This window comes from Dendronephthya gigantea, unplaced genomic scaffold (assembly GCF_004324835.1).
Source record: "Dendronephthya gigantea isolate DGI-Jeju-01 unplaced genomic scaffold, DenGig_1.0 000019F, whole genome shotgun sequence".
In the NCBI taxonomy this organism is placed as follows: Eukaryota; Metazoa; Cnidaria; class Anthozoa; order Malacalcyonacea; family Nephtheidae; genus Dendronephthya; species Dendronephthya gigantea.
In genome coordinates, this window is record NW_021163029.1 from 1,230,001 (window position 1) to 1,246,027 (window position 16,027).

Genomic DNA, 16,027 nt, shown 5'->3' on the forward strand with positions numbered 1-16,027 from the left:
TAGAGAAAGGGGACATGTCGAAGGTCATGGTGATTGAGATGCACATTTAAATATTGTTAATGAATATCATTTTCGCGTACGAGCAAATTTTACTGCATCATATGCACGCATAAAAATGCTTATGGCAAACATTTATACACTTGTTGGTCCCAACAGAGTGCTTAGGCATTCAAACTCTAACAATTACATTGTTATGGGTGATTTCAATAGTTTTCGTTTTTTTTGGGACACCCTGTATATACTCTATTTCATAATAGTATTTTTCACTTGATAATGACGTTCTGGAAACGTCGAAACGTCGTGACATGTTTTATAATATTTTATCGCAGATTTTTATTGTCAAATGTTTTAGTGCGTTCTACACGCCTTTTTCCAGGATTAAACCGAGTTCAGACCTATAGGTCGAACTGCGGTGAGACCGAGGTTGAAACTCGCCCGAATGTCGGTCTGACTGACTCCGACAGACATTTCTTAAGATGTTTTCGATTTCATTATTGTGTTGTCGTTCTCAGCAGCTCATAACATTCCGTTCGGAGGCGAACGGCAACTGCGTTCATATTTTTCCCTTGCGGTCGTCTGCGGTTTCTATCGGTCAACCGCAACGAACCGCGACCAAACTGCGACCAAACCGAAGTGTTAGTTTATTTCTGGACAGTACTGCATGCAAATAAAAGGTAAGAAAGTCTTTCTTCTTTATATAAAAAAATTTATTTCTATACATTATATTATAATTTACAAATATATACAGTCTAGTCTAAATATTAGGTCCTTTTCTGTCGAAATGTCAATATTTTTTAACATTCCTATTCATGTCTTCTTTCTGAATGGCGAAGACAGCAGCAGAATAAATCACGAAGTCTTTGACGAAATTTTCTTCTCCCCTTTTTATCTGCTTTAACATTCTTGTTCTTAGTCTTAGTTTTCTTATCTGCCGCCTCCTTCGTGCTGGCTTTCTCTTTTTCCTTTTTGCAGGTAATATATTTCCTGTTTTTCTTTGTCATAAAGCCACTACTACTTGTTGCAACAAATTCCTCTGCAAAAAAGTTCAAGCAAAATACATCAGGTCGCATATAGCCGGCGTAAAACTTTACTTCATACGGACACATCTCTTAAGCTCCTAGCCCGTAACCTATGTGGGAAATTCAAAACATTCGCCTCACCCAAATTTCAATTTATCAAACATTTAAACTTACCAAAATGGTCTTCATGATCTTCGATTTGACATTTCCGATTTGACGTTCCTGGGGTTTCTGACTCCATGACATTTCCAGAAACGACAACGTTATGTCTGTAATAATCGTCATCATCGTTTTGGTTTGGTATAAAAACGTTTGCATATACGTGAGGAACAACTGGAGGCCTTTCACCGTCGGTTAATTCACTCTAGAAAAACGAAAGTCATTGTTAATTATTTCCAGTATTCTGTTTCAAACCTTTACTACCAGCCTTACGATTTTGTACGGCGTCAGATGCGCAACCACAAAATTCGATTGATGCCGCAACCCTTCGAATGATGTTATCATTTGGGTGACCATACCTAAGCAGTTAAGGGGATCGAGTGCAGTTTGTTGGTTAACAGGAAAACAATAAAGAATAGGCATTATTTCATTACCTCATCGCCTGTATTTCCTGTATTTTCAATATTGTTCATTTCAGGAATTATAACATCTGAATATCGAGAGATTGCCTTCTCACTGATCACTACTGGATCATTCGTAGATTCCTGTTTCAATGGCAAAGCACTTTCAAAGTCAGACCGAGGCTTCTCGAGATATGAAGAAGCGGCGGCACTCAACACCTGGGTGGGGTCAGCCTCAGCACCCGGCCCGTCGCAAACGTTTATCTCTTGTACACTGAGACTGGTCTGACTACAGGATTGAACACAGTCATTGCCGCTGAGGCCATCGACGAATTCTGTCTCGCCGGTAATTTTCGTTTCACTTTCAACTGTCTGTAATTTAGTTTCTTCTCCCTCACGGCGAAGTGTAACGATAGGTTCAGGAGTGGTCAGCAACGAAGGTTGTTGATCAGTTTCATTGTCCAGCTCTCCAGCATGAGGACATTCGCTTTCTGATTTCAAAATAAATAAAATATATTTTAACATACGACCACGGATACGACACAATTAGCGTTTCTCACGATGACGTTTTCGGGTTTAATTTTCTGAAATGGGTTTAAACATTATGATTTAACATGAAAAGCAATTTTTTTAGAATCAACAGACCATTTGAAGAATAAGACTGTGGCCGTTAGGAAGTCTCACGCTTGCGGTTTTGAAAAAAAGGCGAATTCACTTGGGGAATGAAATTGAAAGTTAACGTTAGCGCGCGCGAGTCAATGGCGCGAGTTTACTGGCGCGCGCAAATTGCGAATTGATGAGGTAGTTGCTAGGCAATTAATTATTGCTAGGCAACTACTTTGTTTGCCTAGCAACTAATTACAAAAAAATCTTATTCAAATGAATTTGCGTAAAATATACGCCGTAAATCATCGCAAATCTGCAAATTAAATTAATAAAATATTTAGAAATTTATTCTTACCTTCTCCCTGGTCTTTCTCTCCACTATCTTGGAGTTTGTTGTTGTTCATTTCCTCTTCGATCAAGATTTTTTTAGCGTTGTTTATCAAAGAGAAGACGTAGTTTTGTATTTGTAGAAATTCTAGAAGCGGTGGCTGATACTTTCTTCCAGAGTATTTATCCAACCGATATCGATTTTGATTACTCGCCATTTTAAAAGAATTTTCACGCGTAAAAAGAAGTGTTTTCACTTGCGCAGTCAGTCAATTATGACAAAGCTAATTATTGCGTCAAATCTTTTTACGCCATCGCGTCCGCGCAAAGCATTGTAGCAATTAATTATCGCACTGACCGCAATGAGATATAAAAAAAGGCATTTTACTTATTTTTGACTATTCCGCATTGCTAAACAGTATTTCTTAATATCTAATGTGAAAAACAATTTTCTTCAGTGAACCCAACTTGAATTTTCGTATTTGCATCAATCTAGGTAGGATGTGCATGGTAGATACAAAATTACTGACCCAAATGTTTGAGGCAAAACTAGCAATTCAACCAAGGCAACATTTTTAATCCCCTTGTTCTAAGATCTTTTTTAAATGCATCAGAAAAAGACTTTGGGAAAGATAAACAGGATTTTACACAATTTGCAATTTTGCAATGGCTTTTTGGAAATGATGAAAGGGCGATGAAGCAGCAACAAACGACTCTCTGAGGTTCGTAGGAAACACACAACTTATAGTTGTCAATGAGATACGATGGCGATGGATCGTAAAGTCAACTGAAATGGCCGAACTCCATGAAGGGAGTCGTGCTGCGCGAAGGTATAATTTTCTTTTTATATTCGTGTTAACCAGCCAGTGTTATCTCGTTGCCTCATCGTTGCAAGTTAACAATATTAGTGTCAACAAAAACGTGTTATTCACTATTCTTTTCTTTGTGTATATTTTTATCATTATCATATTATCATTCTTTGTGTAAAACTATTATTGTGTTCGGAAAATCCATGATAAACGAATTAGCGAAACTAATTCTCGTCAGGAAAATGGTTAGTATCGGTATAGCTAACGATAAGTAGTTAACAAAATACAGCTACTGTGCTGGCGAGCAACGCGAGCTCCATCAACTTCTCCAGGCCCTTGGTTAAAATCTTATAGATGTTCCGGTGCTACTAAAAGGCTGCAGTGCAGCGTTTTAACAAAATTAATGGATGATGAAATTACCAAATGACATTTTATCAGTTTTACATCTAGACACCACTAACGATGCGACCAGGCCACAAAGGGTCCCAAATTACATCAGCGAAGACGCCCTGGCTGAGCTTGGATCCCTCACAGAGGTGATTAGAAACGTCATGGCAGATACTTATACATCAATATTCATCTCGACTACAAATATTTAAGCTAACGGGAATGTGTCAGACGGTTATCCACTCTTGCTAGGAGATTTTATGTTATAAAGATCTCTTAATCCCTTGATGATCCAGTTATAAGAAAAATGACATGTCGAATTTCTTATCGAAACTCATCTGCCCTAATTATGGTCAAGTGGAGTCAGTCCATATGTTTAACTTTTTCTTTTGCAAATCAGGAGTTAGTTAATGCTGCAAGATGTGAAGCTTCCAATGCAGCATCGCGCTCAATCTCGTTCGCAAAGACTCCTTCCGCGACACTGAGAGATCTGCGAGCTAAGAGGGAGTCAAATCTGCAAACATCTTGCCAGGGCCTCAAAACACCACAAAGATTGCTGGGCGCCGAGTTTGTGGCCTGGATCACCTACTGTAAATTTGCCAAATGGTGGCTAGCAATTTAGAAACATATCTTGTGTGATATCTTGTACGAAATGACATTTCTTACATCTAGACACCACCAGCGATGCAACCAGGCCACAAGGGGTTCCAAATTTTATGAGCGAAGACGTCCGGGCTGAGCTTGGATCCCTCAAAGAGGTGATTAGAAACATCATGGTGGGTACTTATACCTGAACAGTTCGTGCGAACAAGACTGAGGTCGGATTTTTTTCCTACAGACTGTTGTCTCAATGCCAACAAATAATATTGTGTGAACCTGCAGCAAAATTGTATCCAGAGCTTGACCGGACATAGGATCCGTCGTTCGCTGAAGATCGTATGTCACGGTATTTATCTACAGTACGTTAAAGCTTTGTCTCGCAATTTTGTCTTGGGCCAATTTTCTGATGCGCGATTTCATTCTGCTCACATGATCAATATGATCAACTCCTGTGTGATCGCGTACTAAGGAAAGTATAAGAGGTCTAGAGACTAGAATGGGATATTTCATGGCTGGGATTGGCTGGCACATGGGAACGAGGATAGATCCCAGCCAATCCCAATCGCACACGCATGCCATACGCGAAAACCCGGGAACGAGATTGGGACAATTAGATGGGATGAATAATCGAAATTAAATTGAAAGCGAAAGAGGGTGGCGTACTTGTAAAACTTGCTTGAAATCGTACAATTTTGTGATCTACAATTTACGAATCAAATAATCTTGGTAAGTATTATTTGAAAGTGAAATATTTATATTAATTGTAAATGTACTGCGAATTATAATTTAAAGATAATGTTCAGTCCTGCTTTGTGCATCGGGGCTCGCAAATTACAAAACTGCCTTTCTAAATTGTTCGATCGAATGGGAATTTTCGCTAGATTTTCTTTTCTATTGTGACCGGTCAATTTATCTGGGCAAAGGAATTACGATCGAATTCGCACAATTGAAATGAAAATCGGACGAAAAATTTCGTTCGATCGAAAATTTATGCCTTGTGTCGCAATGGAAAACCGCCCTTCTCAAAAACTTTCGCATTTATCGGATTTTTTAGACACAGACTCTAGTTCATATTCATTTATACCATATAGTGAAATGATGTATGAGATAAGCAGATAGTTTGTCGTATTTCAAAAAATATAAAAGTTCAAAATGTAAACAAAGGGCCTGTTAGTTTACATTATAGGACGCAGTAGTATTATCATGGGCTTAACCAGCCTTTTATGCGCATAATAATGAGATGAATAGTTTTTTAATGAGTTCCAATATAACCAAAGAGTAGCGTGGCAACGTCTTTAAACAACTTAGCATCAAATGTGGTATAACAACTGCCTAAATAGACAAAACACTTCTCAGCGACGTTTCGACCTTCATCAGAAGAGTTAGTATGGATACTTACTCTCCTGACGAAGGCCTTCAGGTCGAAACGTCGCTGAGAAGTGTTTTGTCTATTTAGGCAGCTGTTATACCACATTTGATGCTAAGTTGTTTTTTAATGAGGTGAAATTATTCAAAGGTGATTTTAATTATTAATAGTTATTTTATAGTTATTTCGTTTTCCGATGGCAAAACAACGAGACGTTTCTGACCCTGCGCCATTTTGTTTCGCGATTGCAAAACGAGAAGAGCAGCTAATTTTAGATTTTTTGAGTGAAAATAATGCAGAATTAAGTATGAGCACTTTGAAATTTTATTTGAAAGTGATTTAGGAAAACAATGAAAGTCATATAGATATTTGATTTGTCGTATTGCTAGAAATAATTTGAAAATTTATGTTTAGTATATAAAGAGTTGCGACCTTTGAATTTTGGTAGAATTATGGTCTATTTGGCTTTAGTTTATAAATTAAAGGATTTGTGACCGTGAAACATTTAGAAACGTTAATTAGGCAAGCTACGAAATTAAACCGTCTTGGTTTCAACGGGTGATATTTTGCCGTGGCTAATAAAAAGCAGCGAGGTTTGAATATCCATTTATTCTTATAAAGTAATATGTACATTTGTGGTGGTTTTTACATTTTTTCTTCTAACCATAGCCTATTAATAGGCTTCTACTCCACCTTTGGACAATGGTGGTAATCTTCAAATGACCAGTGCATGGTTACCACAGGTTTCTTTCCGTAATAAACCGTCCAATAGCGCTCTTGTCTTGGAACAACCATAATCTTCGAGGTTCATGGAAGGGATGCCAAGATTATTCAGGACATTTTTTTCCCATTGCTCCTCTTCAGTGTAGGCAATTGCGGAATATCAGTTCCGGGGTAGACTGTCATAAATGTCTTTGATGACCTTTTCGAGCATCGATATATAGGGGGTAGAAAGTACATCCCGATGGGACACTTTTGTCTTTTGCTGTCAGTTCACTCCAGCATATACCGTAGACCAATGTCGAAAAAGAAGGAGTTTGCCGAGACCTCGCCAACTTTAAAGACACCCAGTTGTTTACAAAAAAAAATCCGTTGATAAGATAAGATTTGTATAATAAAGGCAAATTTTCCCATCTATGCTCCCTCAATTGCCACTACATGTTGGTGTTCAAGAGTCCAAGGGATCAAACCGTTATTTCGACACTCTTAAGTACTTATTGAGGCTTATAAAGATGCTACGGAAAATGCTATTTATAGACATACATCCGCAAACAGATGATAAATGTAGACTACGTATAAAAATATTTCTTGATGATTTGCAGATTGTTTATATCTTTACTTTCCACACGCAACAGTTTAACCCGTGCTGGCACTTCGGTTTCTGCATGTAGCTCAAATCTGTCATCCCAATGGCAGAAGTTACACGGGTTTTTAAAAAACGGCCTCCCAGAGATGCGTTTACTTATATCCCTCACAACTTTCACCCTGGTCGATCTTTGGTGGGTGTCAAACAGCGGATGAATCGCGCCATTTGCCCTCACATCATCATATAGCCGTATCAAATAGCGAATGATCTTGCTCAGGGTAAAAGAATTCGCAACTTTTGTCTTTTGGGGTTGTTCTTGTTGCAAACCCAAGGCCTTCCCTTTTTCGTAGAGATTGAAGACGCTGGCATTCCATGTAAGCACTGGAGCCATTGCTGTGTAGTTGTGTTGATGACAAGATCTCTTTGATGTGCTGGATATTTATGTCCCTCTTATTTTTTAGGACGAACATATTAAAACCCTTTTTTTGCAATCTAAGCATTATCAATCTGACTTCTTGTCAATTTGGTTTTCTGACTTTTCATAGTACTTCAACAGCATTATTGAAGCTACGAATAGTTGGTCTATAAATGTTGATAATGGCCTAATCAATGGAGTTGTCTTTATTGATTTAAACAAGGCATTTGACACAATTGATCACTAAATAGTCTTAAAAAAACTTAAAAATTACGGAATTGAAGAAAACACTTTAAGGTGGTTTTAATCTTATCTTACTGTCTTACTAATAGAACCCAGAAATGTCGCGTCAATGATCAATTATCAGACTCTGTTCCAGTCACCTGCAGCATTCCACAGGGCAGCAATTTGGGACCATTATTATTTCTTGTTTATATTAATGACCTTCCAAATTATCTTAATTATTCAACACTGAGAATGTTCGCAGATGATACAAGTGTTAGTTACGCGTCAAATTCTGTTAATGAACTCCAAAATGTCATTAATTCGGATCTAAAAAATCTGAATAGCTGCATGGCTTATTTCAAATAAGCTAAGCTTAAATATTACTAAAACTGAATTTATGACAATTGGATCTCGGCAAAAAATGGCCACCATAAATTATGAACTAGCGATTAAAATAAGTGACTATGAGATCAAAAGGGTTACCTCTGTTAAGGCCATAGGAACACATAATTATTGACCAACATCTCAGCTGGGCAGTGCATATTGATAAAATGTCTAAAAAGGTTGCGTCAGCCATTGGTGCTTTAAAACGCGTAAGACCGTTTATAACAACTGACACATCTATTCAAATTTATCGAGCATTAATTCAACCTCATTTTGACTACTGTTCCTTGGTCTGGGACAGTCTTGGTGAAACACTAAGCTGTAAAATACAAAAACTCCAGAACTGAGCTGCAAGGGTCATCTTGAGGACTAATTATGATGCCAGTCCTTTCATTACGACGAAAAAAACAAAAAGCTAAGTTAGTTTTCATGATACAAAATGGTAAATTGCCCACTTATCTACAAGATCTTTTTTCTGTTCACAGCTTGGACTTTAATGTACGAAATTCTGAAATGAAATTGAACTTGCCCAAGCCGCGAACAAATTATCTGAAACGAAGCTTTTACTAGAAAACGTACGAAAGCTTCAATGTTTCTATCACTTTAATTAAGAAAGCATAAATAGGTATTTGCAAAACTAAAACGACTCCCACAGACCCACACGGCAAACCTTGTCAAGCAGTAACAACTAGTAACTTATTATTTATATTTATATGCTATAACTCTCTGTAACTGGAGATTTTGCCGTGTTTAAGTAAAGTTTATTGTATTGTATTGTATTGCATGTATCACCCATTTAGGACAGTTTAATATCTTAACTTACTCAACTCTACATTTAAAACCTTTTAAGATATCTTTTTTTATCTAGTGTTTTTAATACATCTTAGGAACGTTGCGATCATGATATTCAAACTATCTGACCGCTTTCTAGACACAAAAAGTTTTATTAATTAGGGTCAGTACCCCGAGAAAACAAAAGGGGTCGATTGGCCTATTTTATTGTTTCATTGTTCTGTTGTACGGTTCCCTATAATTTATGAATATATGCAAAACCTTTTTCGTCGCTTTTCTTAGCAAACTAAAATTCTCATTCCTCTTACTTTCGTGGACGATAACTCAAAAATTAATAAAGCTATAACCGGATAAAATTTTCATGGTTGAATTTTCTGGCTGGGCTCGGAGTTGAACTAAAAGTTTTGTATTCCGTTCAGTCTAAGTAAAATAGCGACTGGTTATTTCAGATAGATCGTAGAAGTTTTATATTTATAGCCTGAAAATGTTGAATACTGTACAAGTCTTATTTACTCTAGTTCAGCTCTAAATAAAACCAATTTCGTCGTTATAGAGTTAAAACCTAGTTTGTTATCATGTTTACAAAAATCGTCTATTTTCCACTGGTCATTGTGCATGTGCTTGGGCTTTTTTCGCTCAGAGCAACTTGGCTTGCAATATGCAAATTCATACTTGCAAATTTTTTTCTGTAGTGGACCACCGCCTGTGATAATACTACGGACCCTACCACTTAACACATATGTCGGACGTGAACACACCCTCAGCCGTTCAAGCATTAAATTTTATACGGCGAACGTGAAGCATATACGGCAAAGTTGCATGAATTTGCTGCTTTGCTAAATACATCAGAAATAGCTTATTGCTTTCTTACATTACTGCTGAACATCACAAGTTTTATGTAGAACGTTTGTAATTTACCAAAATACCGCACACTTAAAGATATTGGAGTTAAAACAGAAACTTTGTTAGCGGTTTGGCGTTTGCCGTAATCGACAAACTAAAGGTCTTTAGTGAAGCTAGGATTTGGTATTTCATACCAAGTGCTTTGAAAAGCTCTTCTTTCGCTTTATTTTTTAAAACCAATTCAGATAGTGCAGGTGTGCTGTATTCCACAAATTTGGATTGTTTTATGAGATAAAAGTAAGGATTTTTGGTCATTTAGCGATATTTTATCGTCACCTTGAAGTTGTTCGCATGGCATCCATGTTGCTGAAAAAATGGCTGGACTACGCGAATCCACGCGTATTTTTGCGTACTGATAATAAAAAAATGTGCCTGCGCCATCGATTGCTCGTACGAAATTGACGATTTTCATTGGCTAAAATCGTAAGAAGGTGACAATGTAATACGATATCTTCGGCAATCGTTGCCGAAAGTTAAATAATTTTAACTTTCGGCAACGATTGCGAAACGTATCGAATTACGATTGCGTTGCCGCGCAGGATATGACACACGGGTAACGTTTTACCTCGTGCTGGCAGTGTGATAAAATTTGACCCGTTGCGTTGCCAGCGCGAGAAAAAAATTGCCCGTGTAACCTAAACTTTAACTATTTGACCTTTCGTTACAGACAAAATGTCTTTAACTGGAATACTACTTGACGTTTCTGGTTCCATGAAGGAGAACATTGAAAGCGATATTAATGAAGAAAGCACACCGTGGGCTGAATCTATTTTCAAAGTTATTGATGATCTTATCAAACACGACCTGTCTTCTGAAAATCGTGTCTTCGCTGTTGGTTTTGGTGCAGATTGTCAGAACAGAGAAATCTTTGATGTTATTGGGACGATTCACCAACTCGGTAACATGAAAATGCCAGCCTATCATGAAGACAGTCGAGCTGAGGAGAGTAAAATCAATGAAGTCTTTAACATTCTGGAAAAGAATGGTGCTCGCTCTATCCGTAAGTGGGCAAAGGATGTGTCTCTAATTCAAAAAGTAGTGTCTGATGTTATGGCCTCACTGATTTTGAAAAAACTTAAGACAGATGAACAGTTTCTCAAGGAATTTGTTTACGAAATTTTACCAAAGGCTTGTCGAGACATCGCTGACCCTATTACGCAACGAGACCCTGCTACACTGGCTGGACAGGTCTTAACAACAACGGCTTTAGCAGTAGTCTTCAGCCCTTTTCTCGCAGCAGCGATGGCACCGGCCATATTTTTCCCTGACAAAGTTGAAGATGTAGCTAAAGTGGGTGCTAGCGCATTCAGAGAAGCTACGGAAAAAGACATCGAAGAAATCGTCGAAAAGGTAAAGTGCTTATTTTTGAAAGGCGTCTCGAGCAACTCCATCTTCAGTGTAAAGAATGCCTCTAACATTATCCGTGGATATGTTGATGAAAAAGAACTTACGAAAGAGCGAGCGCAACAATTGCTTGAAAATGTTAAGCCTTTTATTTATGGCAGAACACCGTTGTATCAGTCTCTTAAAGAAGCTGTAAAGTTTTTCAAAGAAAACAATTCCGAGACAAATAAATTGCTTTTCATCGTATCAGATGGAATCCCTACAGATGGCAGTAATAAAGATATCGAGAAGATCAACCAAATTACCCGCAAACTAAAAGAAGCAGACGTGAAAGTTGTATCATCTTTCATCACCAGATCCAGAGATATTCAACCAAAGCGGTTGTACGATACTTTGGAACCTTCTTGGGAATCCGGAGCCAAGTTTCTGTTTCGATTAAGTTCTGAAGTGCCAACACAGCTTTTACCACGAGCAATTTTAGTCAAACAAGATTGGAAAATCGATATTGCTAACAATGAAACGAAATTGTTTATGCAAGTCAATCATCCCGACAACTTAAGGTATGTGTTATCGCCTCCGTTATCCCGGCTGGATCCCAAAAATACCAAAACTCCCGATAAAAGAGCACTCTGAACAAAACTGAAACAAAACTGATTCTTTAACAATGTTATATATTTAACACAAAACAAAGAAAAACAAACACACAATCAAACAAACCCTTTCTTAAGCGTATAATTGAAAAACAACCACTCGAAAAAACAACAAGTCAACAACTCAGTGATTTAAACCGATTTTCCATGCCAAAACTGGTAAAACTAGTTTTTCTTAAACTCGCGCGACCAACACGAAATTATTAATTTCGTGGGCTCCTGAACAATAATTAGAGATTGCGAGGTATTAACACAAAATGGAACCTTCGGAGGAATCGGTTGTCAGAGTATGTTATAAGAGTATATCTTTTCACGGTCTAAACAGTTTTACAACAACTTTTTTTGAAAGAAAGAAACTCGCTTGTAAAATAGGTGCACTGGGTTAGGAGACAGCATGACTAATCACATGCATGAAGATGTTATATGATTATATAGATTTTGTTGATTATATAGACTCCTGGTATTTTTTTATAGAGAAGCTTGCGAAATGGCTCAAAATGTCTGTTGTACTGAATTTTTATCTGAATTGCTGGTATCGATTGATCTTGATATTTATATCAACCAAACGACGGGTGGTTTTAAAGCACAGAAACAAGAAGGAGGTACCTGTTACGCGAATGCATCCGCTGCAGCCCTGCATTTGGCAATGCATCGAATTCTTGGTCGAGAAGCAGGCTATCCTGAGTTTAACATGTTGAGAAAGGAAATGATAGATGCGCATGGAAAAAAAGGTGCTAACACTGAAAAAGTTTTGAAGGAAATGTGCTCGAAGTATCGTTTGCACAGCAAAAAGGTTGGTATCACGAAAGCGAAGGAAGCTATTGTCAAGAAGCGCCCAGTGGTAGCAAGATTTTCTCTTACAGATGATGAATGGCATGAGTTTTCAGAGTTCTACCGCAATGATCCGGAGGGTGTGCTCACGCGAAATAAACTTGACAAACGTAAGCGCCCCAAAAACGCACCCACTCGAGGCCATGCTGTTGTTTTGACCAGTTACAGCAGCAAATGTTTGATCTTGATGAATTCGTGGGGAGAAGAATGGGCCGACAATGGTTTCTTCAGAGTGCAAAATGCAGAAGTTCTTCAACTAGAATTCTTTGACGTTTACTGGACGTTGAATGACCTGACTGAAAGGGAGAAAGAGTATTATCGAAAACATGGCCATGAAGTAGCTCAAAAATTGATGGATTCGTTGAAAGGCTTGCAAAATGCAAAATACACATGTCCAGAATGCCACGAAGAGTCATTAGTTACCGAATTTACCGGAAAGCTGACAAAAGTCCAGTGTCCAAGATGTTATGAAAATTTTTCGACCAACGACAACGCAGGAAATATTCTGGCACTAAACATGTACTTGACCATTTTAAGTAAATAACTTTGCTCCGCTACTGCACTGTATTATTGTTTACATGTATTCATAGTTATTAACCCTGAATGGGTTCTCTAACGAGCCCCTTGGTCCCGAACAATTCGTGAAAACGGGACTGAGGTCTGCATGTTCTTTTCTCCTACAGACCGAGCAAGCTGTTAACCTATATATCCTTTCTTGTATACTCATAAATTATAACTCAAGGCCAGACCAGGCCAGTATTTACATTTTACAATAATTTGCACGTAGTACTATTGTAGGAATCAGTTAGAATAGAGAATTTTTTGTATTTTGATCCTTGCATGTTTACAATTATATTCTCTCTGCAACTAATCAAAGTAATTTTAAACAATTATTTGCTCTTACGAAGGACAAAAATTGAAACCATAGGCATAGGCGGCGTGTTGGGCAGCTTCCACCCCCCTCTTGAAATATTTGAATCTAGAAAAGTTTATCAAATTTTTATTGAATCTAACTAAAATCCGAGGTAAGTCGGGTCCGTACGCCTATGATTAAAGCAAAATCGTAACCACGAGTAAAGACCCTGGGTACGAGATTGTGAATAAAGCCGATTTTATATGTTAACATAAAGTTGTAAGTTGCAGAAAAATGTGATTATAGTGTTGTGTGTTTGTTGTAAATATATCACGTTGTAAAATCACTGTTGTAAATAGTCACGCATGCGATTGTAAAATATGGACATATTTTACGTAGGCGTAAAGAGAAGATATGAACCGGTCTTGTATCGGGATTTTAGTTAGGTTTTGGCAGTAAATAAGAGTGGAAGCGATCTTGTTTTCGTTGGCATAACAATAGTTTTGGTTAAAACCGAAAATGTCAACGAATGCGCTTGTTATAGTTAAAACGAAATCACCTTTTTGTTATATATATAGACATGCAAAATAAAGTAAAACTAGCAAATCTAAATTTAAGCGGTCAGACTGTTGTCTCAATGCATATCAATAATATTGTGAGAAACTGCAGCGGCTTTACAACTTTCCGAGTAAATTTGGACAAATCAAGATTAACATGGTTGTTACTTTAATTTATAATTTTTAGATACTGACATCTGACATGAACGATTTAACCTTTTTAATTGAATAAGCACAATTCTTGTTAGAAATATTAATTTCCAGATAACGTGAGAAATTTGTCGATGATGACTGGCAATAATGTTGACAAAAAAGTATTCATTTTGATGATGTATTATGTATTTTTAGGTATAAGTCACAGCAGTTAAAGCACCACCTACCCATCCTGGGACAAGGTGTGTCACCATGAACACTGCAACAGGATTAAATTTATCTTCACCAGCATATACAGTCAATGACGGATACATAATAGGCTGCAACCATTCGTAAAACTTTTGGGAATCTTTAAACTTCCACATTGTATATTTATCAGAGAAATCCATTCCAAAACTCCTATTAAGACATGGCTTTTCCTCCAAGTCATGTTCCTCCTCCTCTTCATAATCTGAGCTATCAGACGTATTATCTGGAACTAGATGAAAGGGTAATTTGTTTTTTTCGTAACTGCCCCTTATCATTAGGATGATTGGTATAATTAGCAAATATTTCTGGGTGAAAATGGAGATTCGTATGGCAGTTCAAATGGTGTTAGTATAGATCTTGCTTGTCCCATGGAAATAACACAGCACATAAGCCACATATATCACCATTCCCTTCATTTGCTGAACATTGGCTGCCAAGAATAAATCCAATTCTTATCCTAAATTATCCGTTTTTTGTTTACAATGCATGTTCGTCCATCATTCCAAGTCAAGTTGTTAACGTTCAAGGGCGTTCTTAAAAAACATCAATCAGGAGCTGGTTGTATAAAAAGGTTGTTAACTTTTAACTATAGTTAGTGGCGAATTAGCCAATCAGAATCGTGTATTTTCTAGTTAACTACTTCATACTAACTCTCCTGACGAAGGCCCTCAGGTCGAAAGGTCCAGAAGTGTTTTGTCTATTTAGGCAGTTGTTATACCACATTTGATACTAAGTTACTTAAAATGTAGTTAAGAGTTTTATACAACCGGCCCCAGAAGTGAATTGGATCCAACAAAATAGATCTTTTCGGTCATTACGTCACAACATTATCGTTTTAAATTTAGAACCACCTTAAATGAGATGGATTTCAAGTTTTACTCTCACAAGCTATGTGGAAAGATGAAAAACATCCTTTTATAACCCATGCATGAAAAATAATTTTTCATATTGACAAATAAGTGTATGGAGATAAGCCATAACGCGGGAACGAGGCTCGCCCCTCTTGGTTCCTCAGCCTTATTCTCCTGTTATGGCTTATTTCCACATTTATAGGCCAAAACAAAAAAAAATTGATGCATGTGTTGAAGACAAATGTTCCATCTTTGCCCGTGGCTCGTGAGAGTATAAAACTTAAAATTCATCTCATTTAAAGTGGTTCTAAATTTAAACGTTGTGACGTAATTACCGAATTATATTGCCCAAAGTAGGAACTAAATGTCATTAAAAACTTTTTTGCACACGTTGCTGGTAAAAAGGAATTTTTAAATCTGTCTGAATGGATCCGTGGGAGATCATATTCATGGTATCTACGAAGATTGAAGCTGGAGCCATGTCTTGGCGGTAGAAGGCTAGAGAGTTTGTGCGACGATTCTGAAATTCATTCAAACTGTTTATTGCATAGTTGTTGACGCCTTTTATATAAGATGGATAGACCGAAATGACTCATATTAGAATCGTAGGTTTTACTCGAGTCAATAATTGATAGTGACCTCTTTTGTACTCTCTCCATGTCAGCACTCAAGTACTGCGGCAAAACATGATGAAAAACAGGCGAGCAATATTCCAGGACAAAAAAGAACAAACGTTTATTTGCTTTCTTAATGGACTCCGTTCCACAAAAGGTTGTTTGAGATTGTGAGGCCAAATACTTTTGCTTTGTAGACAACAGGAATGCGTTCTCCACCAATTGT

At 37.4% G+C, this 16,027-nt stretch overlaps 1 protein-coding gene across 1 annotated transcript; it reads left to right on the forward strand.

Moving 5' to 3' along the window:
- The first annotated feature begins 4,892 nt into the window (after positions 1-4,892).
- LOC114521182 lies at positions 4,893-13,989 on the forward strand. The gene is made up of 3 exons (XM_028541599.1): positions 4,893-5,034; positions 10,367-11,603; positions 12,168-13,989. The coding sequence occupies exons 2-3, from the start codon at positions 10,372-10,374 to the stop codon at positions 13,066-13,068; spliced, it is 2,133 nt and encodes a 710-aa protein (XP_028397400.1). The 5' UTR covers positions 4,893-5,034; positions 10,367-10,371; the 3' UTR covers positions 13,069-13,989.
- The last annotated feature ends 2,038 nt before the right edge of the window (positions 13,990-16,027 follow it).